Consider the following 27,864-nt stretch of genomic DNA (forward strand, 5'->3'; position numbering starts at 1 on the left):
CAAGCCCTACACTGATAAAYTTCCTTTCATATTTAAATTAGAAAAAAAGTTGCTTCTGTTTCTTGTGGATTGTAAATGAAAGTGCCTGCATCCCTCTCCTCCAGTATTTGGGTTCACACCAGTGAGTRAAAGGGCATACAAAAACCATTTCAGACTGAATGAATATACATTATCCAACAGTGCTATGAACTTTTTTTTTCTGTAGGATGCTCTTTAAAATACTTGCTATATATTTGATTTTTGTCCCTTCAAAGTTTGTCAGGAAGCTGTATCCACTCACTGTGGAAACAGACGAGAACTAGAATTGTCTGTTATCATTTCATAYGAGCTAAGTGAAAATTTTTGATGTTTCTGCCCATCCAAAGAGAAAGCTTKAGCTCAATCAATTAAAGATATATCTAAATCAGTATACTTTAACTCCTTCAAAATGGTGGGGAATTTTCATTATAATTGTTTTAATATAAATGTGGCAAAATCACTAATCACATGAAATAAATGTAAAATATTTTAATGAGCTTAAACTACTAAAAAACCCTATTGTTACAGCTCATCAAAGTAAACAGAGTTCCAGACACTGTTCTGGTACCTCAGAAAAAAAGAGCTGCTCAATTGCTACCATCTCTGTAACAAACCTTTTTTCGCTTTCTTTTTTTAACAGTCTCATCTAGGTACGAATGAGCAGCATTTCCTTTTTGGCAAAGGAAACTGATATGCTCCATAAAATATAAGGCCAGTATGTTTGAAGTATCTAAGCTTAAGGGAGTTACATGAAATATAAATTATAAAGCAAGAGTAAATATAAGGGCATCTTTCTACTGCTGAGCTCTGATGACCCCATAAATGCTGAACTGAGTCACACATGGTTCATTCCCCAGGAATGATGTGAACACCTGGAGGGCCAAACTCGTTTTTTATTGCATATGACACTAGAAATTGGGCCCTCTTGGGAAGCTGTGGGTCATAATAAGTAGCATTTTATGAAGCCTGGAGTCGGGAGCAAGCTGTACGTAAGCAAGCACTAAGGTAAAGTTGAAAGAAAGGGAAGGATTGGAAAAGGAACATGTATTGTTAAAATGAGTAACTGTATAATTGCAATGTCTTGGATTCAGCTTCAGTCTTTATTTTAGCTTTACTATGTGAAGGTGCATATATGACAATATAAAATAGATTGCTAGGTGTGACCTTCTATTTGATRAATGCACCAAATAGTGCCATCCACACTGTGCATTCACAACAGTTTGTAAACACTTTTACTGAGACACATTTCTGAGCAACATTTTATGGTCTTTTTTACCAATCTAAAGGGTTCAGTATATTTTCTGTAGGATGTAGTCTCCTATGTATTAAATTCATTTCAAAGTGCTCAAGTGGGAGTAGTCACTTGCTCCAGACTCTGTGGAATGAAAAGTATTTGGCAAGCAAATTGTTTCTGTGCAGCAATGTTTGTCATACAATGTCATCTTCAGAGCTGTTTGGGTCTCTAGACTCAGTGGAGCAGGTGGGTGAGAGTAGATGCCCAAGTGCAATTTCTTTAGGTAGAAAACTGCATAATCACAAAGCTTCTGGCCAGTGATAAGAAAATTTGGGAAACGCTAATCAGCAGTTGCTATTATTCCTATTCAGATGGTAATTTATTTTCAGAATCATTCACTTTTAACCAGGCATTAATATCTCAGCTTCTGCCTGCCCTTTCCTCCAATGTGAGAACAGTCATAAAACTTACATAAAACAGACACATATACGTATTCACATGCAGAAACACACACATGTGCACACACACACACTTCATGTCACTTTTGTATTGCCACTTACTCCGTTTAATATTTCCATGTWTGAGCAGTGGAGTCACTTTTATTATATTGAATCTTAGTTTCAATGTAGAAGGGAAAGTTACTAGTCCTCATGATTACAGAAATAAAGTTAATATTACACAAATAAAGTAAGTTAATAGGGCCCATGGACTCCATAAGTACTGATGCTACAAGACAAATGAAAGGAATACCTAAGTATTTACTGGGGGCAGAAATTAAACAATTTTGTGCTAATAACATTTTTAAGGTTTTAAGATTCATGGCTAGTGTTAGAAGAGATTAACCTAGAATAGTCACCTGCAGTGTTTGTAACCCCACAAACAAACAAAAAATATTTTCTTTCTTTCAGTGAAGGCTTCCCATAGCCTTCTGGCGAGGAGGGAATGGAAAGAGTTAGATCAGTACTGAGATGTCTTTCTGGAACCCTTGAACTGTCAGCTAGTAGTGCATACCGTGGCAGCCCAAGTGTCCCTTACTTTTTCCTTATGGCACTTCCCAGAGCTTCTGATGGGGAATTGCCTGTGAAAGAGAACAGCTTTTACGTGCACAGAACTTYTACATCCACAGAACTTGGAAACTAAATGCCAACTCATCTCTCTCATCTTTGCTTTTTTCCCCAAGTTATGCTATGTATATTAWTTATCTGTGCAGTAGAGATTCTGTCTAATTTCCACAGTTGGTCCTGGGGTCTCCACTATCCTACTGCTCCTTTCCAGAGCACAAAGGACAGSGGAATTGTATCAGAGAACCTACTCCCTCAACCCATCTGCCAGCAGTCCCTCATCTAATACCTCGTAGTGTAGTTCAATGCACAGAGAGGTTCCTACCAGAACCTTGCGCCAGAGGTCTGCATGCATATTGGTATTTAAAATTGAGTAACAGGAATAGACTAGATAATTTAAGAAAAAAAATGTCTAAACGCAACTAGGAAAAGGAATTTGCAACCTGTTCCTCACTATTTCTGTGTTCAAAAGCAAGTTTTGGTTTATTGGTTTAAGAGCTATACTGCAAACCAGTAAGACAAGCAGTGGCTGCAGAATTTCATGATGACCAAGGACACTTTTCCGGAAACTTTTGTACAGCTTATAAGACTGGAAAATACAATGCTTGGCACTAATTTCCATTTCCTTTTCAATACTGCCTTTGAAAATATGTGAGCTGTTTTTTAGGAAAAATGATTAATACTCATCCYGTAGTGTATATGGCTGCTCATCCTGGACCAAAGCACTGAGCTGATAAATGTTCATGGTTAGTCAACTATAATACGAAGAAGTGTCTATCTGATTGCAATTCTATAGACAGAAGTCTTCGCCTCTTTTTTATTCCCTTCATCTCTCTTGTTTTTTGCAAAAAGTTGTAAAGCTGTGGTCCAGGATGTGTTGACAGTGAATGCCAAAAGGAGCATTTATTTTAACTCATAGCAGAAAATTCAAAGGTAATGAAACCATTGCTCTCTCTCTTCTTTGTCAGCTTATTGTCTCCTCTTTTTTTTTCAATCCATACTCCAAAGGGAGGCCTTTTTTGCCGCCCACTTTTATACTCACCTCTGGTTGCATATACATTATGATAGAGAAATAATAGCCCCTCATATTAGTCTACCAATATAATGGGATAATTTGTCATTATTTGTTTGTGAGCCAATGGAACATTTCATACCTTATTACCTATTTAGTACTGGGAATGCAGAAGAGGACAATGATAAATGGAGCAAAACTGAGAGAAACACAGGGTAAGTAATAACAAGGACAAAATTTATAAAAGGCTTTATGCGCTCTGCTAGAACTGTGTGCTGTTCCAGCACAGTGTTAATTCAAAATGTTAATTCACATGGTTCATAAGCAGAGACATTGGGACACCTCTCTGTGTCTGTTTTACATTTCCAGATCATATACTGAAAGAGGAAGAGTGTGGAAATCTGAGTTGGATGGTGTCTAGGCAGGAAGTAGAAAATARCTGCAGAGCCCAATGTGATCAGCTATACCCTGTGCTTTCCATCAGCTTTAAATATTGTACAAATAACATTCTGAAGGACTGTTTTTCAAGGAGAAGAGGGTTGTAGGTTTATATAGTTTTCAACTCAGTCTTAGCTCCATTACCTTACAATGAGAAGAAAGAGACTAGAAGGTAAAAGTTGGAGTCGTCTTGCTTGACCTAATTTTACCAATCAGGGTATTTTAAATTAAAAGAAAGATTTGCGTTTTTAAATTAAAAGTATATAAAAGTATGGCAAAGCAGTCTATATTAAAATAAAACTAATGAGGGTCATTTGCATGTAAAACGTCTCAAAAACTGAATTTTTCATTTTGATATACATTTACTGATAACCTTTAACTTTTTGATATGTTTGAATACAGATCTGCTAATAAATAATGCTTAGAATGCTAAAAGATGTGGTATAAAATCTATAAGCTACAGTCCAGAAACAGATGAAATATGGAATAAATATCACCTGCCAAGCTAGATATATTGAATTAGCCAGAAATGTAAGCCTTTGACTCAGGATTAGTTAACATTTSTGTATATATATATCTTTCCCTCCACAGACTGCCACTATTTATAAACACTATTTATAAACCTAGCTGCTAAGAATAGGGAAAATAATTAGATATTGTGTCCAATTTTTACTAAGTACAAGAAGCAATGCTTCAATACTGTGGAGAGAGCTGTGAAATGACCCAACACAATATATAATGCCTTTCATAAGATATGCTGGGTGTGGTATTGAATGTACTTCATGGCCCCAGTTAGAAAAAGCATGGGTAGGACTTGAAGAAAAGGCCATAAAGGGCTGAGAGGAAACACTCAAGGAGTCACAAGTGGAAATTATTTATGAAAAAAATGCTTCTTGTCAGATGTTTTGAAAGGTTTTTGTTGTGCTCAGACACCCATGGATAAAAAATGAAAATCTCAGTTTTTGTATAGTTACTGAGCTCCAGCCTGGAGTTTAGAGATCTATGGTCAGTTCTGCAATCCACTTCAGGCTTTGTGTGTAAGTTTGGGCAAATAATTTAGCTTCTGAGTGCCCTAAGGTTTCTATTCTTTAAAACCAGAAAAAAAATGTTTACTTCACAGAGATTGTTTTCAGAATTGGTAAAGCATTCAATTTTTATGGCAATGGAGATCAGAGACAGAGTAAGAATATGCAGACAGTGAAGTAGCTGCAGGTTATAGAGAAGATAGGCTTCATCCTACCTAATTTTAGCTGTCTATAATGTCTACAATCCAGCCAGGCTRCTTTGGCATCCAGTAGGGTCAAACAACCAGTTGAGAACACTATTCACCTGGCTTGTATATGTGTTTTAGGTGAAAGCAGCTATGCCCCAAAGGTGCTTATTTTTTCCGCGGAGTTGAAGTGAAATCTAGGTTTTGTCAACTCTTATGTAGATATCTACATGACAGATACCCTCCTTTGGTCGGATGACTCCTACCCGTGGCATACATTTGCAGATTTCTTCTAACAAGCAGGAGATTTAGGCCCTGGATATGTCTATTTCCTATAGTCAATTAATATAGAATAAAATAAAGGTAGGTAAATAATACTGTGAAATGAAAATATATCTTACATTTATTAAATTATAGTGTTAGATAAAATATATTTTATTGCAATATTGCAAACAAYTATTAAATACCAGAATTTTGTGTGAATGAGCATAGGTATGATTAWGTTTCCCCATGTGGAGATTTTCATGGTAAAGTGCACATCTTGTACTCAGTTCTGGTAAAGCATAGGTAAAACTGCAAGGTTTGTAAAATTAATCAGATTGTAGATTGCTTTGTCAGGCATGCCTTTGTGAATGATCAAATCTATCTTTTTAGGGAGGACTGAAAGGAGCAAATAGATTGACAGGAGAATAGCTCCCTGGTCAGAAACTCCAAGGAAATAGCAGAGACAATGGCATATTTCATCCTTGAAAAAAAAAGTGATAGAACTGAGATACAACTTATCCAGCTGGGAATTAGAGACCTCAAGACAGCAAACCATTAAAAAAATGGTCAGTAATAGGTTCTGTCAGAGAACCAAATTACCAGGCTCTCTGGAGGTACCTGATAGAGTTCAACTTTGCCAGGTAAAGGGATGCAGGAAAAGAAAACATACAAAAAGATCTCTTTCATTTTAAGATCWTGTTCTCATTTAAATATTAATATATTTAAATATTTGTGGGTTAAATTAAATAAAAAATATATAAAATACTTTTAGAGGTGCCACCTGTCATAGCTTTCTGAGAGGCAGAAAATGCAGAATATGAACCTACCTCAGACATTTCCAGGCACTCTGAGTGAATACTAATGGACTACAGCCAACATCAAATCTAAAAATGGGAGAGTTGTGTTTCTCTTCCAATTCACATGACTCATAAAGGTCTGAGACTTGAGGTTACATTCAGTCCGACTAGGTTCAGAAGAACAAACTGTTTGCCAGTTTCTTCTAATTAGGACTAAACAGCCATTTCATATGGAAATTTCCTGGCTGCCATTTGAGATCACAGAACAAGACATAATGTGCTCCATGAGTGAAACACTGGTACACTCTAATAAATGGGCTGGTACRCTCTGTCTGGCTGCAGATTCCCAGTCCTCGCTATAAAAGGTTTGTCAGCATCTGCACGTGCACCTTTTGTAGGCCACGTCASGGGCAATATAGCAAATTTCCCAGACTGCAAGTTTAGAAACAGATTCTACAAACTAGAGGTGGTGATATCGTTTGCAAAATTGCAGTTGATTCTTTTTCCCAGTCTGTAAGTATCGAAGGCAAGATGCTTAAAGGTACTCTGGCAAATATGAGTTTATCTGGGGAAGATTACCTTTCTTCATTAGCATTGCCTTATCTGTTCTGTGCATGCTGCAGTGCTGTTTTCCTTCCTCCTCAGAAGCTTGAGCCAGTCATATCTGGTGCTCAGTACAATGGGAGGTAAGTATACAAGAGTCTTAAATTAGCCCCATACTCAGCCTTGCAGGATTCAGCTTTACTCAGCTGTTCTTCCTCTGTATCCTGGTTTTCACTATACCATATTTTCAATGTGAAGGTTATGTTACCGCTGCTCTGAGAATTAACTACAGCGGTTGACAGCAGCCTGGCTCCTTTGCTCCAGCAGGCAGGCTTTGGGCTGTGAAGTGCACTAGCAACTGTTTTCCAGTACAGATACATGTATAAACTTGATTTAATTTGCATTTTTTCATTTTGTAATCCCACAGTATCTCTCAGCATGAACTTCTGTGTCACAAAAGCGGTAGTTGTTTGAATGAAGTTTTCACTTATAGCCTTCACAAATTTAGGGGAAGCAGGAGTATGTAGCTGAAAAAGCTGTTTTAGAAACCTAAACACTTTGCTTGGTCAATCCCCAACATAAATGAAGTTTTTATTAAATTGAGACTGAATAATTACAAAAAATGTTAAATAATTTGTCATACTTTAAATTATGCATTTTATGCATATTTAGTTTCTGAATATTTGAGCAGTTCAAATGATACAGTAAACAATGCTGATGATATAATTCATGTAGGTCTTATTCACTGAACAGCAAATTCGTCTTTACATGAGGTTTCCTTTTATTATTTCTCCACATCTGCAGAATTATTATTCCTTTATCTCTACAGCACAACCCTGTACTCCAGCTCATTCATACATATGTAATAGATGCCATTTCTTCTAACAGACCAATTCCTTTGTGTCTTTTCTTTTGTCTGATTTTTGAGTACTTTTATGTATACTATTCTAGAGACCAGGAGATGGCAGTAGTTGCTAATAATCCTGTTGTAAAAGCAACCTATTTGCAAGAGCTGAGAAGTGGTTACAGCCAGAGGAAAGCCAAACTACATCTACATGTGTGTAAAATATTACAACATATTAAGCTATTAGTATTATTGATTACTATTCAAGCTCTCAAATGGACAGTTAAAAAGAACTTACAAATATATATGTTAAAGCATTTGGCCTAACAATTCCTTTCTTTATTTTCATTGCAGCTATTAATATTAGCCAGCCTAGTTTCAGTGGCACGGATGCCTTTGGTTATACCTCATTCCTAGCTTATTCTACAGTCCCAAATATCACCTTCTACTACGAATTCCGCCTGAAGTTTCAGCTGGTAAACCACCACTCAGCTTTACAAGATAACTTGATATTTTTCACTGGACAGAAAGGCCAAGGTAAGTTTTATTGCTATCATTATCTATACTTAGAAGATTTCAGATATTCACAACCCACAAAATATGTGTAGGTTTCTATGGATTCTTTTTATGATATAACTTCATTGGAGGGAAAATAATTATTCAATTCTTTATTGCTCTGTAAACATAGGCAAAAGCAGATTCTCTTAATGATTATTGTTGGAAAGGAGAAGTATAACATCTTAGAGTGATTAAAATTAGCAGTAAATCTGATGATGCAGGTAGCAAATTTCTGAACAAAATATATGGAAACCAGAGGGTTAAGATTATCTTTGCAGTTGCAAACATAATTTCATTATTGATTACATTTATTTGGTGCCTAATATTGAAAGGTACTGTCCTAAATACTCTTCCACTGATACTTACTTTGCTGGGAAATCTACCTATCYCTCCATCCAGTGTGTCACCAATCCTGCCGACGTTTCCTGTGTCCTAAAATGACCTGCCATAAAACCAGCCAAGAACTGCTGTGGTTGTCACAACAGCTGCACTTGCATCGCCCACAGGAATCTCAACATTGAAATTCAGTCCTATGGCAGTCAAAACTGGGTTCTATGTAATATATGTAAAATATTAAATGCCTCTAGAATTAGAATTAAACTGCACTTACAGTCAAGATAATACCACTCAGTTACAAGAAACAAAAATGACTGGATCCACCAGTAACAGAAACTGCAAGAGAACTCGGGTAGTATTAGCCAAACTTCCTGCAGTTTTAGCTAGCCCCATCCCGACTTTTGTGCCCTTGCTTACAGTCTAATAAAAGAACTATGCTATAATTGCACTTGTACTAGTTTATCTTCTTTCTGTGAGAGCAAAGTACTACCGTCTGKCAAGCAGCACTCTCTAGCCTATTTAGCACTTTGTGCCATTTTGATTACATCAGTCTGACATCATTCATTGCAGGGTTGTAGAATCATAGAATCAGTATGGAAGAGACCTCTGGAAATCATCTAATCCAACCCCCCCTGAACAAGCAGGGTCACCTAGAGCACCCTGCACAAGGTTGCATCCAGGTAAGGTTTGAATGTCTCCAGAGAAGGAGACTCCACAACCTCTCTGGGCAACCKGTGCCAGGGCTCCGTCACTCTCACAGGGAAGAAATTCCCCCTCACGGTCAAGCAGAACTTCCTGTGCTTCAGTTTCTGCCCATTGCCTCTTGTCCTGTCACAYGGGACAAYGGAAAAGAGTTTGTCCCCGTCCCCTTGACAMCCTCCCTTCAGGTACTTGTACAGACTGATAAGATCCCCCCTCAGTCTTCTCTTCCCCAGGCTGAAGAGGCCCAGCTCTCGCAGCCGTTCCTCASAGGGCAGGTGCTCCAGCCCTCTSAYCATCTTTGTAGCCCTATGCTGGRCTCTCYSCAGTAGCTCCATGTCTCTCTTGTAGTGGGGAGCCCAGAACTGGACACAGGACTTGAGATGAGGCCTCMCCAGGGCTGAGTAGAGGGGCAGGATCACCTCCCTCCACCTGCTGGCAACACTCTTCCCAATGCACCGCAGGATACTATTGGCCTTCTTGGCCACAAAGGTACATTGCTGGCTYGTGGTCAATGTGTCATCCAGCAGCACTTCCAGGTCCTTCTCTGCAGAGCTGCTCTCCAGCAGGTCAGCCCCCAGCTTGTCCTGGTGCCTAGGGTCATTTTTCCCTAGGTGCAGGACCCTGCACTTGCCTTTGTTGAACCTCATGAGGTTCCTCTCTGCYCARYTCTCCAGCCTGTCCAGGTCTCTCTGGACCAACCCCAGCTAGCTATCAATAAGTCATGCTAGAAGCTCTATAGCAGAGCGTGCAACTTAGTCCCTTTAAGGCAGCTAAGAAGCAGTATATACAAGCCTAATTATAACATTTGCCCTAAGATTTTAATAATATCTTAGGTGTCTCTGCACAGCGCCCCGCTGCGGCAGGTGACGTAGCCTCAGCGTTCCAGTGGGGTAATCTGGAAACAGTACTTGCGTTCTGTCTGTCTTAGCGTTACTGTCAACATGGCACCCACAATATGCATGAAAACAGAAATAATTCCTGAAATGTTCATGCAGACATGTAGTAGTCAGGGTAGAAACTACTTTGTATGTAATAGATCATTGGAAACGTGTTACTTATTTATATCATATTTGTTTCTGCAGTTAGAACATGAGCTAACTTTGGAATCTGGGGTTGTTGTATGGGACTGTTGAAGTCTGGTATTGAGATTTAGTGATGTGTCTTTAGATTTAAACCCATCACAGTAGGATAATGATGTAGGTACATAAATGTGTCTACTGCCCCACTAGATGCTTTGCCATATCCAAAATATTGCGAGTTTGGCAGATATGGCCCAGTACATATGGGATCCCTAAGCTTCTGTTGAACAGCATCAGAAAATTAGTACTTCAGGAAAATGAAAGAGGGAGTAGTTATTATTTGTAGTTTTAAGATTCTGATACATTATTAAAAAATAAGTTTTGGGGAGGCCTTCTGTTGTTACATATAGAGTGCATAAAACAAGTCCATTACCTCACAGCAGTAGGAGGAAGGCTATCTTTACTTTACTATGTTAATATGTTTGATATTTTTAGGTCTTTTTTTTCTGTTGAACTTCTGTACATAAGTTCCTGTGCTCTCTGGGGCTTCATCTCCTTTCTCCCTGTGGTGGACCCAAGAGAGTTATTTTCTAGTGTAAAACCAGATGCCAAAACATGTGTATTTCTTTCTCTGAAATCCCTATCTACTGAAATGTCTCACTGAGTTTAGCAAAGTCACAGAAATAAGACATGCTCACAAGACAGTAGGAAATTCCCTCTGGTTTAAATATGATTTCCCAGGTAGTGGATAGTCACTCAGTTGTCATTAGTCACTTGTATATGATCAAGCTAGCATCTGTTTAAAAACTTAAAAAAATAATAGCTGGAAGTAACTGCCCTCCAGCTAACACTCAGTAGCAGACTGTGAATGTGCTATTAATCCATTGCAATACAAATTAATTAGTAATCCATTGCAATGCAAACTGAAACGTGTTAGCTTAGGATGGCTTGACAGTTGACATTTCACATATCTGTAATAGCGTAAAGCTTTTCACTTTTCATTTCTGAAGATCCTGTCAAATTTAGTTAGCGCAACTCAGCAGATCAATTGTACCTGGGTGTGCCAAGATACCTTGGTGCAGCACATGGACAAACAGCCACAGGCTGATTTACTTAATTTATCTAGTTGATTGTACAATTTACCCCGGTACAAGGCTGAGAATTAAACCTGTGTAAGTGTATTTAAACTCAGAAGTTTACTCTGCTTCTGTAGATCTGTAATTTAAAAGATGCAAGTTTTGTGAATCAGACTTCTATTTTTTTTTTTTTTTTTTTTTTCTGAACTTGAACAAAACTTGATCTGGCCTGGTTGATACTGCTCATTGAACTATATTAACACTATTTTAACTGCATACTGGGCTAACAGCACTGGTACTGTATTTTCTTTCCATGACAGTCACCAGTTTCCCTTTTCCTCAGTTCACTCTTGAGTAGCTTTTCCTTTCACTTACTAATTATTTATCATTATGGATGGAGGAAAGTTTGTCTCTCTTTTTCAGCTAAACAATTAGAAGTGGAGCTTGGAGTTGTCATCACCAAAACATTTCCATCTAGTCACTCAGAAAGTAGCTTTCAGAAACCAGTGTCCCCATCATTCCGCTTTAATAATAACGCTTGTTTCTTTCATAATACAAACATTAAGTAATCTTCAGAACATTCTTTTCAATGACAAGAATGAACCACAACATTCAGACAAATTTCTGCAACTCTACAAACTGAACTTTAAACTGTCAGTACAGAAATTGTGGGAGACTTAACCAAACACAAATTACACTAATTTATCCATTGTCTTTGTTCAGCATAGAAGAAATAAAAATATGAAATCATTCATATCAGTGAAAAAAATCAGTGGTGAAAAATAGCCTAAATTTTTATTTTTGTTCAGTTATAGTAAGAAAAACTTTTTTAAAAAACATAAACATATAGAAAGGACTGACTCACTCTCTTTCTGCTGAAGTCTGTTTCAAAAAGGCCTGCCTGCAAAATGTACATTGTAATGTCAAAGTCATTATGAAGTATTTAGCAGAACTGAGTTTAAAACAATTCTTATTTGATGTCTTATGGTGTCATTTTTATTAACCAGAAAAGCAGCATTCTGGGCTCATTATAGTGTTGTCAAGAGGAAATCTGGCTTTCATTATTTTGTATATTTTTGCTCATAAATGCTGTCGTGCAATAAAAATACATTTCTGCAGTTGCATATCAAATCATGCATCATAGCAGCAGCAGAACACCAGCTGTTAGCAAGACAGAAAAAAACGAGGTGCCAGGCAAATTGCTGTGCAGCAGTTTTAATTGTTTTCATTTAAAGTTAAATGGTTGGGGAGACTAAACAACACTCCTTTCAATTCCAGAGAGCAGGATCTCTTATCAAGTGAAGAGCTCTCACGCTTATTTCGCGGAGAAGAGATGCTGTGCTATTGCTTGAACAAGTTACTTCCAAATACTAAGCCATAACGCTGTCACCAGGAGGAGTTTGAGATTTTTCACAGCCAGTAAGATCTTGTTTAAGGAGGTATTTTTAATATTCCAGCAACATTTTACCCTTACTTCATTTCATCTGATTTCTCTTAGCTAGCGTTCACTTATAGTGTCCTAGTTACCTCCCCTCTTCTTTGAATCACTCGTCCGAATCGCCGACAAAGGAAGAAAACGCGTAGACGCCATTCTCAGCTGCCGGGTTCCACACAGCTGGCTTCCGCGCCTCTGCCGTTTTTTCTATTATTATTTTTGGATTGCAATCCTTGAGTCAGTTAGACTCTCACACTAATTCTCCTGCGGTATTTGAGCTGAATTAATGCTGTGGTTAACCTTTYGTGAGCCACTATCAAATGATTTCTAAAACATAAAGAACATCTTCTCCCCCTTACTCCCACAAAGTTTGTAAATCAGAAGTCGTCGGTGTTCTAATATCTCATGTAACTTAATATTGAACCTCTCGCCATAATCAGAAGAACAGGACACTTCATTTCGCCTTATCACAGCAGATACATGCCTTTCTTTAGGTCTCAGGTCTGTGGCTGACTTCTGGCTTGGAATGGAATACTAGAAAAAATCCCCTGTTCTCACAAACCAGGCCCAAAGTTGCAACTCTCTGTATGAGATGTGATTCACTTGATGTTTCACCCGTCCTGGATTTTTGTTATTTCCAGGGTAACTGCAACCATTGCCATTAGCACAAWGTCCCTTTTTTAAAAAATCATTTATATAGAGCAAAACCATTTTAGAGAGAAAAAGATCTTAAATCCTGGGGTGCATTAGGAAGAGTGTTGCCAGCAGGTGGAGGGAGGTGATCCTGCCCCTCTACTCAGCCCTGGGGAGGCCTCATCTCACGTCCTGTGTCCAGTTCTGGGCTCCCCAGGACAAGAGAGACATGGAGCTACTAGGGAGAGTCCAGCGTAGGGCTACAAAGACGATGAGAGGGCTGGAGCACCTGCCCTCTGAGGAAGGGCTGCGAGAGCTGGGCCTCTTCAGCCTGGGGAAGAGAAGACTGAGGGGGGATCTTATCAATGTGTACAAGTACCTGAAGGGAGGGTGTCAAGGGGAGGAGGTCAAACTCTCTTCAGTTGTCCTGTGTGACAGGACAAGAAGCAATGGGCAGAAACTGAAGCACACGAAGTTCCACCTGACCGTGAGGGGGAATTTCTTCCCTGTGAGAGTGACGGAGCACTGGCACAGGTTGCCCAGAGAGGTTGTGGAGTCTCCTTCTCTGGAGATATTCAAAACCTGCCTGGATGCAACCCTGTCTAACATGCTGTAGGTGACCCTGCTGAGTGTGGAGGTTGGACTAGATGCTCTCCAGAGGTCCCTTCCAACCTCAACCATTCTGCAATTCAGAATTCAGTAAAAATAAATCAATATCAGAAAAAAATTGWATGAATTGTTTTTCTCTAAGATCTTTTATCTGACTCCTCACATCTCTTTGTACCCTAAGTTGTCATATTGCTGCTAATTTTGATTTCTAATTTCTTTTCCTAGTAAAATAAGCTTGTATCTTTGGAAGCCAAGTGCTTATCTCTTGTTGTTTAAATGTACAATAGGAGTTACTAGACAGAATCCCAAATATGAAATTCCAATTGCATAACATCATTATTAAATATCAAACTCTGCCTTACTTAGCATATTACACCCTAACATGTTTASATTATGATATAGCAATTTCACATTATTGACACTACTACCTAGAGCAGTGCAGTTATTTCCTGGTTATTTTCCAATAGTGCTCTACTGAAAGTGAAGTACGCACTAACAAAACATTTCTATGTTCATTCACAAACTCTGTTACAGTCTTTGACCATAAAGGGCTTTTTGCCCAGTTTCCCATACTGCAATAGAAGATGCACTGTCATTTGTATATAACAACAGTGCTGCCTGTCACCTTTYGGATTTATTTGTTCAGTATGTGAAAATCTTGGAGTAGTCTGACTTGAGAGACCCTATTTGACTTCACCATAGCTGCAGTCAGCAAAGGTGCTGGTGTGGAGCAAGACAGTGCATGAACTGGATTCAAGAGGAAGCCTTTGACTGTGAAACTCAGTCTATGCCTTGGTCCAGCATTGGCCAAATGTGCAGGTCTGAGTGCATACAATACAATAAAACTTAGTACTCTAGCCTTATGGGGAGAGGGTAAAATGGATGCTTTAGTTTATTACAAGAACCCTGTATTTTAATCGTTTAGTCATTTATCTTGATTGTAAGGGTTAAAATTATCTGATAGACTSTATTATATTTTGTATTGATTGTATTATAAAAGAAACATGCAATTTTGGTTACATATTTTTAATTTTTTATTTGAATTGAACATAATTAAACAAAGACATAGAAATACCTTTTCCGTTATATGATCAATCAGTTGATTGCTTGCATTATGCAAACTTTATTAGATATCTAGAAGCTCCATATAAGCCTCAAAGGAGAAAACTTACATAATTCCCTTGACTGGAAATAAATTCTTTTCAGGAGACAGAAAAACTGTGAATATGAAAGTCTTCAAAATTAAAAGCACTAAAGCATGGATGGTTTCAAAGAGCATACACCTAACTGAATTCAAGTGCTRCTGAGTGTGCTGTTTGCAACTCAAGCGTGAGATTATTTATGTATATCCAGACTAAACATTTGCTCACAGTGTAAGTGATTCTTAAAGGGTGTAACTGGAGTCTTACAATGTGAGACATTTAAAAGATAAATATATAAAAGTGTACATTTTCGAAAGCTAGGGATTTAAAGATTAGACATAGTGAAAATAGCTTAAACTGGTTAATACCAAGTTTTTTTTTCTGTTGCTCTCTTGGAGATAAATCTTGATTCCCTCCCCCCTTAAAATTATCTTTGTTTTGAAGAATTTCTGCTGATGACAGCATATGCAATACCTGCTGTAATGAAATCAAAGTAGTTGCTGCAAATGTGCAAAGCAATTGATTCTAAGCTAAACATTTGAGAAAAGTTCAAAGAATRRAAACATAGGACTGTTCTGACCAGAGAAACTTCAATGACAAATATTTTAGAGCCAATAACAGATACAGAAGCAGAAAAAGTGGGGAACTGAGCTTCCCCMAAAATATGTCTTGTATGTTAATATATACTCTATGAAATAACTCACATCGATGTTCATAGCTAAGGTCATTAACTCACTTAATTTATAACCTTGAAACTTTAAATGTTAAAACATTCTGGATCTGATTCTATTTGCAGCTACATTAATGTTAGAAAAAAAATAAGTCCTTAAAAATATGCCAGTGTAAAACTACACTGTAAAACAGGTAGAATTCAACCTTACTGAATCCTTAGATGAACGAATCAGAAATGAACACAAGTAACATGCATTACGGTAGCCTGATTTATTTGAAGTTTACCCAACAGCCTATTTTTCTTTCCTCCCTTGGTATGGACAAGGAGTAAGACGAAAGAGTTAAAAGAAAACAGAAAAGTTAAAAGCTGTCTCATTCATACAGATCACTATTTAATATTGTTTTTTACATCAGACCCARTATAGTGTCATTTCTTGAGTTGTATGGGTTCCATGTGCTTCACTTTCCCATAACAAAGAAAACATCCATCATTTAATTTTTCAAGATAATTATAAATAGAGCAAGAAATACCATTACAATAAAAATACAAGGTTGCGATGTTCATGCTGGCAGTTATTCGATGTATACACCATGCTTACAGAATGAGCATGGTGCTGGATTGACATGACTTATATATAAAAGATAAACCATACTSCTATACTAAGATGAAAATGCACATATAATTTAATTAGCTAAAACTATCACCGTGTCTGATATGAGTTAGATATTAGAACTTTTACATTTCTAAAGGAGGAACCTGCCTGAATAGATGATCCAAACCCCACTGGAATCAGCAGTAGGCTTTCCACTGACTTCAACAAGTTCTGATATTTTTTTGCTTGAAAAAAAATTACTGGTTGTGCAACACTTCACTTAAGCTTTGGAATTTGTTCCTTAACTACTTTCTATGATTATCAACTCTCAACTATAAAAGCTGTCTTTAGGATTTTTTTTTTCAGAATGCTGCTAATGTTGAGTTTCTTCTCTGCACTTCATTTCCAARGAAATGTTTTAAAAACTTAGACAGCATTTTAAATAATGTTTTTTATGTCTGTGTTTTTCCTACCACAGTTTTGCAGGTTGGATCACATGAGTACATAAYGGATGCAGTTGAAAATAGAAACTTCAATAATGAGAAGAGTCTTTCTGTTTTTACAGTTTGGAAATCCTTCAGTGGCAATGTGCCAGCGTAACCGAGGATAGTGAGATTGCACTGACAGTCATGAAAAAAATCACTGTAATGAAAATGAACAATGTTTAAGTTTTATTCAACTTAAATGTAGTTGTATGTTTTCTACAATGGCAATGTATTAAAAATCTTCAGGATAGTCTTTTCTTAATATATATATATTMATGCTGGATCTAAATAATATCTGTAGAGAAATATCAAATATCTATACAGAAAAGGCAGACGACTGTTTTCCTTCTGTTTGCTCATACAGTGTGTTCATTTACAGCATACGAGACTGTGACAGGACTGTTGCCGGCTTTTGTCATGAATCTGCAGYGTTCACAGTGTCAGTGGGAGGAGGAGATACACAAATCATTGCCTGTTTCAGGGAAAATCCCACCTCATCTTTTGCAGACTCCAACGTACACTAGAGATAGTGACACCAAGACACACTTCTGAAATCAGGACCGCTATGTGGCACTGTGCAAACAAATAGGAAGAGACAGTACTCTCCCCCAAAAGAATAGAAAATGGGAGAGCCTTATGAGTACAGAAGAAAACATCAAATAAAGCACAATTKACAGGCATAAAATTGGGCACTGAATTGTCTGAGTTCACAGGAAAGTTAAAAAAAGAAATTCAGATCTCTTTGAGTTTCAACATATCCTAATCCAAGACTGAGAACATTCTTCCTTTTCAGCTCTTCTCTTCCAGCTCTTTTACCATACTAAGAGGATATGTGAGAGAGCAGGACTTGAATTTGCAAGAAGAAACAAATTGATCATGTTTTCTCTAATTTTCAGTGGTTCTGCTTTTGCTTACATGACCAGCGGTTTTCTCTTCAAAGAKTCCAGTGCAAAAATCCATTTCCTTCGACACATAACCAGAAATACTTAGGGTTCCTTTAATTCCTATTCATATGCTATACATTGGACATATCATAAACTCCTTTAAATGTGACTTTTTTATAGCGTGGTACTTGTAAAACACTATGTACACTTAAGACAACCTCCCAAGAACAAGTAATAGGTCAGGGGAAATCCTGAGATTATTATTGTAATTTAAAAGGAAAAGAGGCTGCCATGAAACTGTGCTGGAATAGAATTAAACCATGAGCTAGTCTCTCATGCATATGTAACTCAGAATTTAATTTTTCCTTTTTTAGGCATTATTTAGCTTTTGGAGGAAGTTGGAAATTTATTCATATTGCAGGGTGAGTGAATGCCAAGGACTTCTAAATCAACCAGGCACAACAGGATTGGTGCATGTCACCAACCTGTTTTAGTGGTAAAAAGAATTTTCTTCGTAAAGCATGCAAATATGTTTAAAAACCTCTGMAGTTGCTAGTTTAAGTCATCAGAAATACTGGAAATTTTATTACAGATTGAACCGAATACTAAAAAAAAAAATCAAACTTTAAAACCTTTCTGGTTAAAATTTTCCTAAACTGATATATTTTCAGTAGATTTGGAGATATTTTGTGCTTCAGTATTCACTAGATCTTGTACTTTTGTCTTTCCAGGTCTGAATGGAGATGATTTCTTAGTATTAGGTCTGCGCAATGGCAGAGTGGTGTATAGCTACAATCTAGGGTCTGGCACAGCCTCAATCATCAGTAAACCACTTGATCTGACACTCAATATTCATGTCATCCATCTTGGCAGATCTTTCCAAAAAGGCTGGCTGAAGGTAAGAAATTATTTCCTTTAGAAGGATGATGTTTAGACAAAAGTGTTTCTTTTTCACTTTTTGAATGAAAAGTTTAAGAACTGCTTATTTTTATGTTTCCCTGTTAAGATAAGTTTGGAGGATTGCCTTTATTAAGAGTTCYCAAATAGAGTAACTTCTTTTGTTGTAACAAATATAAATGTTTTTATTGAAAGGTGGATGATCAGAAGAATAAAACAGTCACTTCCCCTGGGAGACTGGTTGGACTCAATGTCTTCAGTCAGTTTTATTTAGGAGGCTACCGTGAGTACACTCCAGAACTCCTACCAAAGGGATCCAGATTTAAGAACAGTTTTCAAGGTAAATATTATACTGTTTCCCATTCCTGTTAAAGCATGCATCAGATTGTTTCAGATGGCTATGAAATAGTGATATAAAAGTATTATCTTTGAGAATAAAATAAAATAAAATAAAATCTGCTTGGCTGAGATTCATATGTGGCTTTTTCCTTATTTCACTTTGATGACTATGAAACCCGCTGCAAGCAAAGCCTTTGCTAAATATTTTTAATACTTTCTGATAAAAAATGGAAGTTCTATGTGACCTTATAATTTCTTCTTTCTTGGTCTATTCTACAGCATCATTCCAAAAGGGTGTCCTTTCTTTATGGGAAGGTAGTTTAGATTCTCCATTCAACTAGTTCTTAGCTATTATAGCCATTGTTACTATCAGTGCTGGTTTGGGTAGTAATTTTTATGCTGAAGGCTACTTTTCAGTTACAACATGTTAATATCTGGAGTTTTTTCCTAACATCATGGGCTGACACTTGCTAACTCAGTTCAAGAAGAGTTTATCTCTTCATTCATGATAGAAATGCTTCATGAGAACCATGACTTCTTCCAGCCAAAGCAGCATTTCTGTCCATCGGTTGTCCTGTAGGTCTCTCTGTTGATCTCCACATGGCCACTGCTCCTCTATCAAAGCAGTAAGCAGGAGAGTGAGAAGAACAGAGAGCAGAGCTAAGAGTACAACAGAGAAGGGACTAGGAAGGCAGAACAAGTTTTAGATCTGTTATTAGGATGTTCAGATTGTTATATCTTGATGGTATATTGCAAAAAGGAGGAGTTTCTTATAACGTCTGAGCACTACTTCCAAAATATATGAGCAGCTTAGAAGATGCTGTATCTGTTTGATGACAATCTCATCAAGATTTAAAGGTAGGGGAACTCTATCAGCTGCAAGRTGCAAAAGCAAGACATGAACAGGTGAGGAGATCATTGTAACATCAGTTRTTTGGGTCCTGGATAAAATTAAAGATTTGTGATAGTGCAGGATAAACTACAGGAAAGCCCCAGTAAAGACAAGGTTATGCTTGCACTTCTATGACTGCACCAAAGTAGAAACCTCCTTTGTTTCTATCAGGACAGCCAGAGAAAGAGCAGCATAGTTTAGGATCTAGTGAAAAATGAGTGGCAAATAGCACTGTTGTTAGAGAGAAGTACTGAAGTAGAGAAGRTGTCAAAAGATTAGATATTTAAAGTTGAGGAAAAGTTGATCAGCACTTAAAGATTCTTTTGATAAGTTGAAGAATGTTAAATAGTACCTGAGCAGTTTTGAAAACTTTCTTAAGACTCTAYGAGAAGCTGAAGAAACTGCTTAAGGTAGAGCTCAAATGAAGCARCCAGGTTCATGTGGAGTTTGAGGTGCTCTGAACTTTGAGTGTGTCTGAGTTCATAGCTCCTTGTGGAATCACAGGAGCCTTTTGTAAGCGATATTGTGTTAAGATGGTTCATCTAAGCAATGTGCTGTATTCATTGTCCTGTAACAGGRTAATTTAGGGAGCTTTGTGAGCATGCCGAGGTCTTAACAGAACATAATTGCAGCTTCTATAAAAAGTCATTGTGGGATTTAGGGAGCAGTAAGTAATGTGGTCAGAGACGGACTTGTACCTGCTTATTATGAACAGTCTGAAGGGGCGTACCTTTCCAACTACCTTTCTGCTCATGGTCAGGTCTATACAATTCAYCAGTGTGACCCACCTACACAAAATGAGATGGTGACTTTGGATTTGGAAAAAGGCAGAAGTTACAGTTGAATCTCCAAAGCTCACGTCTCTCAAACAGGCAGAGTCTGGTGTTAGGAAGAAAAACCGACGGAAAATTCTGATGTTTGCTGCTCTGTGCTACCATGAGAGCAGGGTGCTGGCTCCAGCCATAGAAGTAATTGATGGAGAGAGTCAGGGATTGCATTTTTCAGCTTCTGCAGTCACTTTTAAAATAAGGTAAACTCAAAACTCAGTTGAGATCCAAATAGATACAATTTTAGCATAGTGGTTAAAGTTCATAATAAGCTGGAATAGATTGAAAGCCTGCCAGGGCAAAGACTCCTTTCCTTTATGTTCCTACAACACAGATGTCACAGAAGATGCTCAGAAACAATAAGAAACTGACTTCTGAGTTAGCTTTTAATTAGTGTTGCCTCTTGCATCGCAGTTTAGTACGATTCATTCAAGCCTCCTGGTCCTTTGGATCACAGCTGAGAGCAGCACAGAGCGGAGTTATTGTGTGGGCCACTTTTTCTTTTAAGGGGAATTGCTCAATATTCACAATCAAGAAAAACTGGGAAAAAAAGAAACAGCACTTTAGGACAGGTAGCATTTTAGAAATGTGGAAATCAGTGCTGTATTCAGATAGACTACAGCTTATCTATGTAGAGGTTTCTTGCTGCATTCTGTGTCCTTCTACCTGAAAATGCTTGCTACTTATACTTCTTAGCTGAATTAATGCCAAATGCTTACAAGCATGTAAGGAGGACTACTGTAAAATTTGTGAAAAAATATTGCATGATAATGGTATATCAGAAAAAAATAAAGTCATATAATGAAGCTCTATTTTTTATTACAAGCTCTGAAGTTCTATTAATTCATTTTTTGACAGCTCTTTGGTGGTTTTTGAGTGCTGCTTGACTGGAGTRAAACCTATAAATTAAAGTACTAAAGTGAAAAAGTTACAGACAGAAAACTAAGTGTGTCTAAGGATCCACTAAACAATTAAAAATGCAAGTTAGTACATACTCTGTCAGTGTCTTGTTGGTGTCTGGTTTCAGCTAATTTATGTCAAAATATGGTCTTTGAGATCAAACTGAGTTTCACTCACAAATGGAAATTAATTCAGAAATTTCTTTTCAGTTCCTAGTGCAAACCTGGCTGTGTTAGAAAAACCTTTCCACTATTGAGAACAGTTGGCAGTCTCTTCTCAAAAGAGGCCCAGAACTGGGAAAGCAGAGGGAATTCAGGTCAGAAAGAAGGCTCGTTCATTAGCTGCAGAAGCTGCAGAAGATTGCATACTACCAGCCTGCAAAATGACAGGTTCAAATTGGTAGACTGAGTCCTTATCAGTGTCCCACTAACAGCATTAGATAAAATACAAAAATTAACTGAAAAACAATCATCTGAACTCATAAAGCCGAGACAATCTGTCTAGAACTTACCATATGCTGTATTTACAAGTGTGCAAGAACTGTTTCTAACCTAGATGTGATGCAGGTACAGTTAAACTAGCCTTTCCCACAAATGCCAATTTATTTTCCATGATGACTTTACCAGTTCTTGAGTACTCACTGTGCCTTCTGACGTTTGCACAGGGCTCTGGGCTGCTTTTGCTTAGCACTCTAGCAAGACTCAGGAGAACAGAACATGCTTTATCTGCCTCTGATAAGCAAATGAAACACTAGTTAGGATTTACTGAGCGTGTGGTGGGCTAAAACTAACAGTGTTAAAAGCAGGGAAAGGATATGATATGAAGATTGCAAACAATCATCAAACTAGGTTATTTTTAAATTGTTTAATATGTGTTTTTAAATTTCCAGTTATGTGGCAGTTTAAACAGAACTACAAGCTGTATGTAATAAGGAAAAAGCCTGCCTAAGAAAGTTGTTCTAACTATAATTAAAATAGTTATCTTCCTATGAAAGTTATAGATACTATATTTTGTTCAAAATCAATTATGTCTTAATGAGAAAATCTCGTATACCTTCAGCAGAGTAGTCTGATAATCTAATGGCGGTTATATTCCAAGAATGAAGGAAAAAAAACAGAAACTTGGGGCTAAAAGGAAGATACCTATCTCAGTATTTAGAAATGTAAAGATTACAGGGTCTATTTATTTTATGTCCAACTTTTACATATGTAAGTTTGAATAATTTGGTCAAGAGTAAATTAATGTAAATAGTATTATCTTAGAATAAGATGTCTTAATGAATAAAGCTAGATCCTAAAACGAATAACTCGTAAGTGTCCACTGAAGGCTCATGGGAAAAATGTAAAATTGTAAGCAATATTTTAGGATATGTAAAGCTACTCTGAAAAAATGATTTTCTCACTCTGGACAAATAATACTTATCTTACCTACTGAGAACAGGGAAACAGCATACTGAGCTCTGCTCCACTCTGAAGCTTTGGCTCCTCTTTTCACTTGGGCTACTGGTGTCTCAGCAAATGAAACAGTTTCAGAGTATGATGGGGACACTGACACTCAGTCACCTCTACAGATAAATTCTCACTATGGTCCGTTACATCTTTTTGGTCTGGGAAAAGTAACCTGTCAGTAGTAACTGACAATCAGTAGACACGATGCAGCTGCCCTGTTCAGGAAGGTAGTGACAGCTTAGTGATACAGATGTGGCTAGACTGGATCAGTTGCTGCACAACCAGGTAGCAGGCCCTGGCACTGTCTAGCGTACTAATATGGATGAAACTTCTGAAATATTTCCTGAGAGCAATGGCCGAGAGGTGCACATTCTTTAAAATGTTGTGGTCATGTGCTGTATGATCTTTATGTAACAGGGACTGAAGCATTCCTTTAGGAAGAGGAGAATCGGAGTCTTTCCCTAAAGGAGGTCCTTTTCAGCTTAAAGAAGTTCAAGTCCACCTTCCCTGCCTGCATTCTATTAATCAGTATTCTCTAGATTGATATCTATTTTACATTAAACAGACTTTTTGACCATTGTCCTCCTTTTTCTCTCTTTCTGACTGCTTTTGTCTGATGTACGTGCGTTCCCACAGGTGCACGTGGTGTAACCACAAAATTGCACCTACATCAGCCCTCAGTCACTGACCCTACTATCTGTGTGCWTCTCGAGGAGTGACTTCAACTGTTAGACCTAGAGTTAAACAAAGCGCCCTGTGATCATTCACTCATTTGCCTGAACAGAAAGTAACCAGTATACCTTTAGCTCTTTGAGATGGTACGGCTTTCCAGCTGTTGAAGATGTTCTGGTGTGGGGTGGCATTATCTTGTTGTTTGGCTTGTTTTGACTTCCTGTATCTATTTTAAACTTCGTTTCTTTTTCCTTTCTACTTTGGAGGTTGCATTTTTGATGTTCAAGTCCGCACTGACAAGAATCAGGAGTTTAAATCACCAGGGACTCCAGAAGGTCACCCCAATGCTGGTCGTAGTGTTGGACAATGTAAAGGTTCCCCATGCAGTTTAATAAAATGCAGAAATGGTGGGAAGTGCATAGAAAGTGGCTCTACTGTTTAGTAAGTATGAAATTATCTTTGTAGACTGAAATATAGACTAACCTCCAGACTAATAAACCTGGTAATTCAATGTCTTGATAACAAAAGTGTCCAGAAACATTTCATCTTACCAGAAAGGAAAAGAAACTGTTGTCTCTACACAGAGAATTTTAATATGACACTAATAAAATCAAACCTAAAATACTAAAATTATTTTAGGACACTTCGTTTTGGGTTCTTTTGCTAGAAATCCCACCTTGGACCAGCTTGGCTCACACTAATGTCACTGACACCCAGACTTACTATGAAATACATGGGAAGAAAGATACTTTTTACAGCTAAGTGAGCAGCCCAGCTAATAGAGAACAAAATACCAAAGCTGCTGAGAGCTTGACTGTCTTAATGTCTGAACATGTCTAATGAGGCCAAAAAGAGGGGGGGCCTCTTGTTTCCTGGAAATAAGAATAAGTATTTTCATGTGAGAATCCCTTCCTGGAGTAAAACAATGAATGCCTAAAATTCAGAGCCAACTTAAATTCTTGGGAGCTCACTTACCTAGCATGCATCCATTTTTTGCTCAGTCTCCAAYATATGCAGTTCTTTATGCCCCCAGTTGTGTGTGGATGCTTTGCTGTTTYTCAAGTCCACCCTCCCTGGTTACTTTTCACGCCATTCTCAAGCATTAATTCATCATTGCCTTTCCAAATCTGCTGGCTGACTTGCTCAYGTAAGGCCTTTTTCTTAACCCATTTCAAACAAAACAAGGTGGGTTAGCAAGGATCTCATACCAAAATTGTCTAAACTAGCTCATTTCATCATATGAGCTGTTCAGCTGGCCTACGTATGGGATATGTGGTTGGGGTGGGGCAGAATTACTTTGGCTGAGGAGCACTCCTGGTTTTAAAAGGATCAGCAAAGATTAGTTAATTATTACTCGCTTCCTGCCATGTGATTCCCCGCCTGCATTCATTTATTTACACCTATTTGTGTAATAGGTTTAGGCCATTAAATGATATATTTATATAATACGGGGTGCCTCATAAAATGAGAGCTGTTGTAGTTTAGTTATAAACTAGATCCAAATTAGACTAAATTTTCAATGCAAGAACATATTTTTATAGATTGTAAGGGAAAAAGACATTTTTCTTTTTAATTGTGTTTTCAGTCAATAMGAATTTTTACTTTTGTTGAGTGGATTTGCTCTTTAAGAAATTCTCATCCAATTCAACTTATTTAATGGGACACTTCTTCTGTAGTATTCTGTTGTTCTCTTCGTTTAAAAATAGTTAATTTCCTTACAGCTGTAATTTCTTTCTCACTTTTTGCCTTCTAGTCTGAAGATAGACTGTTTTTCCTTAATACTCTGGTTTTCCTCTGCCTCACTTTTATTAGGAGATCCCCTTCATTACTCMATGTCTTTCAATTCCAATGTGATACGTTTAATAAAAATATTAAAAAATCACCAATAGTTTGGATTGGCCTGATGGTCAWAACAGGCCAATGTCCTGCAGTATCTGAGATACCCACCTAATGATGTGATGCAGGACCTAGGAGAAGCTAATGAGCATCTAAATTTAGGTCCCTGAATCTGGATGGCTGAATCCATCCCTTACTGCTACAAGGTAATTTGTCTGACTTGATGCCACATTTGCATAATGACAGAAAGTTTTGGATTTGTTAGCWTTGATCTATTTTAAACTTGTCATTTTCTATGTTTAATGTAGGAATGCTCTTTTTTTAGTGTAGGAAACCGCATCAAATGTAAGCAAACTTTCCAACTCCTCAAAAATCCCTTTGGACCTTTTGTTATTTCCTATACAGGTCAAGAAATGCTTCCGGTTTGATTTGGTGTGACTAGGATTTAGTGTAGTAAGAAACAGAAATACTGCATATAAAGTTTATAAAATGAAATTAATTTTCATGAATTTTTAGATGCTATATTTTGATACAATAGATTCCAGGTTTAGATCCTTAATCAACAGTGACACAAACTTGCTGTCCTTACTTGTGTAAGAACTGTAACTTATTTCAGAGGTTAGTTTGGTCTTGTTCTGGGACTTTGAAGCTGGGAAGCCATTCTGTGAACTTTAGAGTATGACACTGCTAAATGTTTGATAAGAAACAAACAAATAATTGACCTTAAAAATAAACGATACTCAAAGTTCCTAAACACAAAGATTACAAAATCTGAACTAGTAGCTGAAATATCATGAATGTCTTATTTCTGTGGGAGCTGTGAATTTGAGAGTTCTTGCTTCCTGCACTGGCACATCTTTCCATGTATACGCTGTGCAATGCACTTCACTRAAAATCCTTTGCAAAATCAGGTGATTTAAGATTATCCAGTTACCTCTGAGGCAAGCTATCAAAGTTAAAAGCCTTCCTATCCTTTCTCTACCTAAAAATATACTATGGAAAAATTAAGAGACATTTTGGTAATTGCTCTTCAGAAACTCTAAAAGTGAGAATATAGAAGATTCCTTTTCACTGTTCTTCAAAAACCTGAAAACAGCAAAGTATCTTGCGGTGAAATTTAGCTTTTAAGACACCTAAATTTAAAGTGTCTTTAGATGAGCAAAGTGTGTAAGATCCTATTGTAGACAGTGGAGGTCCAGGCCTTTCCTGCTGTCTAAGCAATACATTCCAATGGTATATATTCTACCTTTCCTGGACTCCATGGGGTGGTCCAGGTCTTTTGCAGATCTTCTTTCTTACCTGCTGGTTCCACACAGATCTCACAGATGCACCACAGCATCCAGACGACATTAAATGTCTAGGTTGAGGTAATTGATTGTGGTCCCTTGTCATTACAGCCATAAGCTGACTGTATCCTATGCACATATTAGTTGGTGGGCTGTACAGTGCTCTGGTTCCTCTGACTGTAAAATAGCACTAAATGTTGATGTCTAGGCGAAAAAAAAAATGTCTTCTAGCTCATATATAAATAGGTAAAATTAGGTATCTTGATCGTGAAATGGATCCCGCTTATTACATCTAAAGAAATTGGCCACTAACTTCTGGAGAATCAAGGCACTGGTGATATAGCAAGCCATTAGGTCCTTCTGTTCTGGAAAATAACACTCAACCAAACAAAATATGAAGAAAACTAGACCAGCATGACAGGGCATGTGACGAAAGGGTTTGTAGTGCTGCCTCTTCCCTTATCTCTCTAAGGATTAGGGAATGCTGGATCCAGACTTCTCAACCTCAATCCARCTTGCTTAGGAGTGTGCTCTGTGCAAATAATTTTCAACTCATTTAAATAACTTAACATTTATTAGGCTGTAGAAAACAATTATGAAAAGAACCTTAAACAGGCTTATGCGGACTTAAGCAAGGGAAAAGGGAAGAACCTTTGTGTATGCTGCCCCACAGCAGTAGCTTCGKCTTCAAACACTACTCCACAATACTTGAAATGCACATTTCTATACACCACTCAGAGTTAAATTACTTCTCCTCAGCTTCTATGCACCACAGTATAGCAGTTATAGCTGAGAGAGAAAACATTCTGATGCTAAACTGTGATGAATTGAGGGATTTTTGCCTTTGCAAGGTCCTGTCCTCTTTTCTCCTTCATTCCAAGAAGCTGTTTATCAARCTGAAGAGGCTGTTGGCTGTGCTTTGTTTTCATGCTGTCTCTTCTGAAGGTTTAGTGAAACAGTAATAACAGTGTTGTGCCATGTTTCTGAACAGTCTAGAAAATGAAATATAGTTACAGATCATGCCTGAAATAAGGCAGAGTTTCACAGACTTCTCAGTAGGTTTAGCCTGGAAATAGTGGGCTGATTAATAGAGAAAGTATACCTTAGTGAGTCTGAAGAAAAATCTAAGAGATGCACATATACAAAAAGACGTGGGCTGAGAATCAATCAAAAAATATGAGATTTCATTCTCAGCCTTGAAA

At 37.5% G+C, this 27,864-nt stretch overlaps 1 protein-coding gene across 1 annotated transcript in view; it reads left to right on the forward strand.

The window, feature by feature from the left end:
- EYS (EGF-like photoreceptor maintenance factor) overlaps positions 1-27,864 on the forward strand; it is a gene marked incomplete at its 5' end in the record, with an annotated part of 393,942 nt that overhangs the window by 343,014 nt on the left and 23,064 nt on the right. The window contains 4 exons of the mRNA XM_085324865.1: positions 7,776-7,958; positions 18,297-18,463; positions 18,658-18,802; positions 23,807-23,981. Of these exons, the coding sequence (XP_085180991.1) occupies positions 7,776-7,958; positions 18,297-18,463; positions 18,658-18,802; positions 23,807-23,981 (670 nt within the window). The remainder of the gene's footprint in view (positions 1-7,775; positions 7,959-18,296; positions 18,464-18,657; positions 18,803-23,806; positions 23,982-27,864) is intronic.

The sequence above is a fragment of the Rhea americana genome, unplaced genomic scaffold (assembly GCF_003343005.1).
Source record: "Rhea americana isolate MKP2758 unplaced genomic scaffold, rheAme1 scaffold_94, whole genome shotgun sequence".
In the NCBI taxonomy this organism is placed as follows: domain Eukaryota; kingdom Metazoa; phylum Chordata; class Aves; order Rheiformes; family Rheidae; genus Rhea; species Rhea americana.